The sequence below is a fragment of the Otolemur garnettii genome, unplaced genomic scaffold (genome assembly GCF_000181295.1).
Source record: "Otolemur garnettii isolate 467f Iridium unplaced genomic scaffold, OtoGar3 scaffold00094, whole genome shotgun sequence".
In the NCBI taxonomy this organism is placed as follows: Eukaryota; Metazoa; Chordata; class Mammalia; order Primates; family Galagidae; genus Otolemur; species Otolemur garnettii.
Window position 1 is genome coordinate 6,251,756 of NW_003852489.1, and position 1,487 is coordinate 6,253,242.

At 49.3% G+C, this 1,487-nt stretch overlaps 1 protein-coding gene across 1 annotated transcript in view; it reads left to right on the top strand.

Annotated features, from left to right (window-relative positions):
• MRM1 (mitochondrial rRNA methyltransferase 1) overlaps positions 1 to 1,487 on the top strand; it is a 21,586-nt gene that overhangs the window by 4,365 nt on the left and 15,734 nt on the right. The window contains exons 3-4 of the mRNA XM_023516603.1: positions 852 to 984; positions 1,085 to 1,204. Coding sequence (XP_023372371.1) covers positions 852 to 984; positions 1,085 to 1,204 — 253 coding nt within the window. The remainder of the gene's footprint in view (positions 1 to 851; positions 985 to 1,084; positions 1,205 to 1,487) is intronic.

Consider the following 1,487-nt stretch of genomic DNA (forward strand, 5'->3'; position numbering starts at 1 on the left):
TAAGACTCTGTCTCAAAAAAAACCCCAGAGAAACCCCAAAGTTAACATTTCCAGAACTACACACCTCTTTCTTCTGGAGGCTTACCCAGCTCAACTGATGGCAAGTCTATCCCTTTGTTTGTTGAAACCAAAAATGTTGGCATCAGCCTTGATTGAAGTTATTTCCATATTCTCAACTATCTCCACTGCTACCACTCTGATCCAACTCACCATCGTCTCTTGACTGTATTATTGCAGAAACCTACCTGGTCTCCTTACTTCTGCTATTAGCTCTGAGCCCTCCTCAGAGCATGCTGAATGATTCTATTGAATTCAGTCCATGTTAATTCTCTACTCAGAACCTTTCAAAGCCTTCTTTGTCTCTGAAAGCCTCCTAGTAGCCCTATCTCATGGCTACCTATGTACGTATTCGGCCCTACCTTATGGGGCCATTGTTACCTTTCCTGTCTCCTTGATAACTCCCTCCCCCCTGGTTAGCTCACTGTTCCTCAGACATGTCGGCTAAGCAGAGGCCTTTGGGCCTTTGGGCTTGCTAATTTCTCCACTCAGAATAGTCTTCTCCCAGATGTCTGCATAGTGCTCCCTCATCTCCTACAGGGCTGCACTGAATTGTCACCTCATTGAGCCTTTCTGTACCCACTCTTCTGTAAGACTGGCATTTTGGTCTCTTTTGCTTTGTTCACCCACCGTGTCCCCAGTGCCTGGAACAGAGCCCAGCCCATTCTGGGTGTTCAGTGACTATTGACTAAACTGACTGAATGGGGGAGTGGATTAATACATGGGTGAGGCTCCACTTTGGCCAGAACTCTGCTGAGGATTTGATGAGCTTGAACATGATTTCCTCTTTTCAGGCCAAAGCCCAGCAGGGCTGGCTCGTGGCTGGCACAGTGGGCTGCCCAAGGCCTGAGGTCTCTCAGTACTCCAAGGTCCCTATCACTAGTTGCTTGGATTTCTGCTGGGACCGGCCTACTATCCTTGTGCTAGGTAGGTAGATAACCCTGCTTTTCTGTGTGCAGATGGATGTTCCCTGAGCATGTGGGTGTGTCTGGCTGGGGCATCCTAACCCTCTGCCCATACCCTGCAGGAAACGAGGGCTCTGGTCTGTCCCAGGAAGTGCAGGCCTCCTGCCAGCTTCTCCTCACCATCCTGCCTGGGCGCCAGCTGCCTGCTGGACTTGAGTCTTTGAACGTCTCTGTGGCTGCAGGTAAATCTACTCCCGCTTCCCTTTCTTCTCAGCTTCTCATCACACAGGTGTCACTTCTCTTTAATCCCATTTACCGGCTGTTTCATTCTAAGCAAGTTCTTCAACATTCCTGTGCCTCAGTTACTTTATGTGCAAAATGGGGAAAATACATCCTGTTGAGGATGAAAAGTGCCTGGCATGTGTCAAGGGCTCCGTCCTCTCTTCCTTTGCCCTTCTCTCTGTGCAGGAATTCTTCTTCACTCCATTTGCAGCCAGAGGAAGGGTTTCCCTGCAGAGAGGGAGA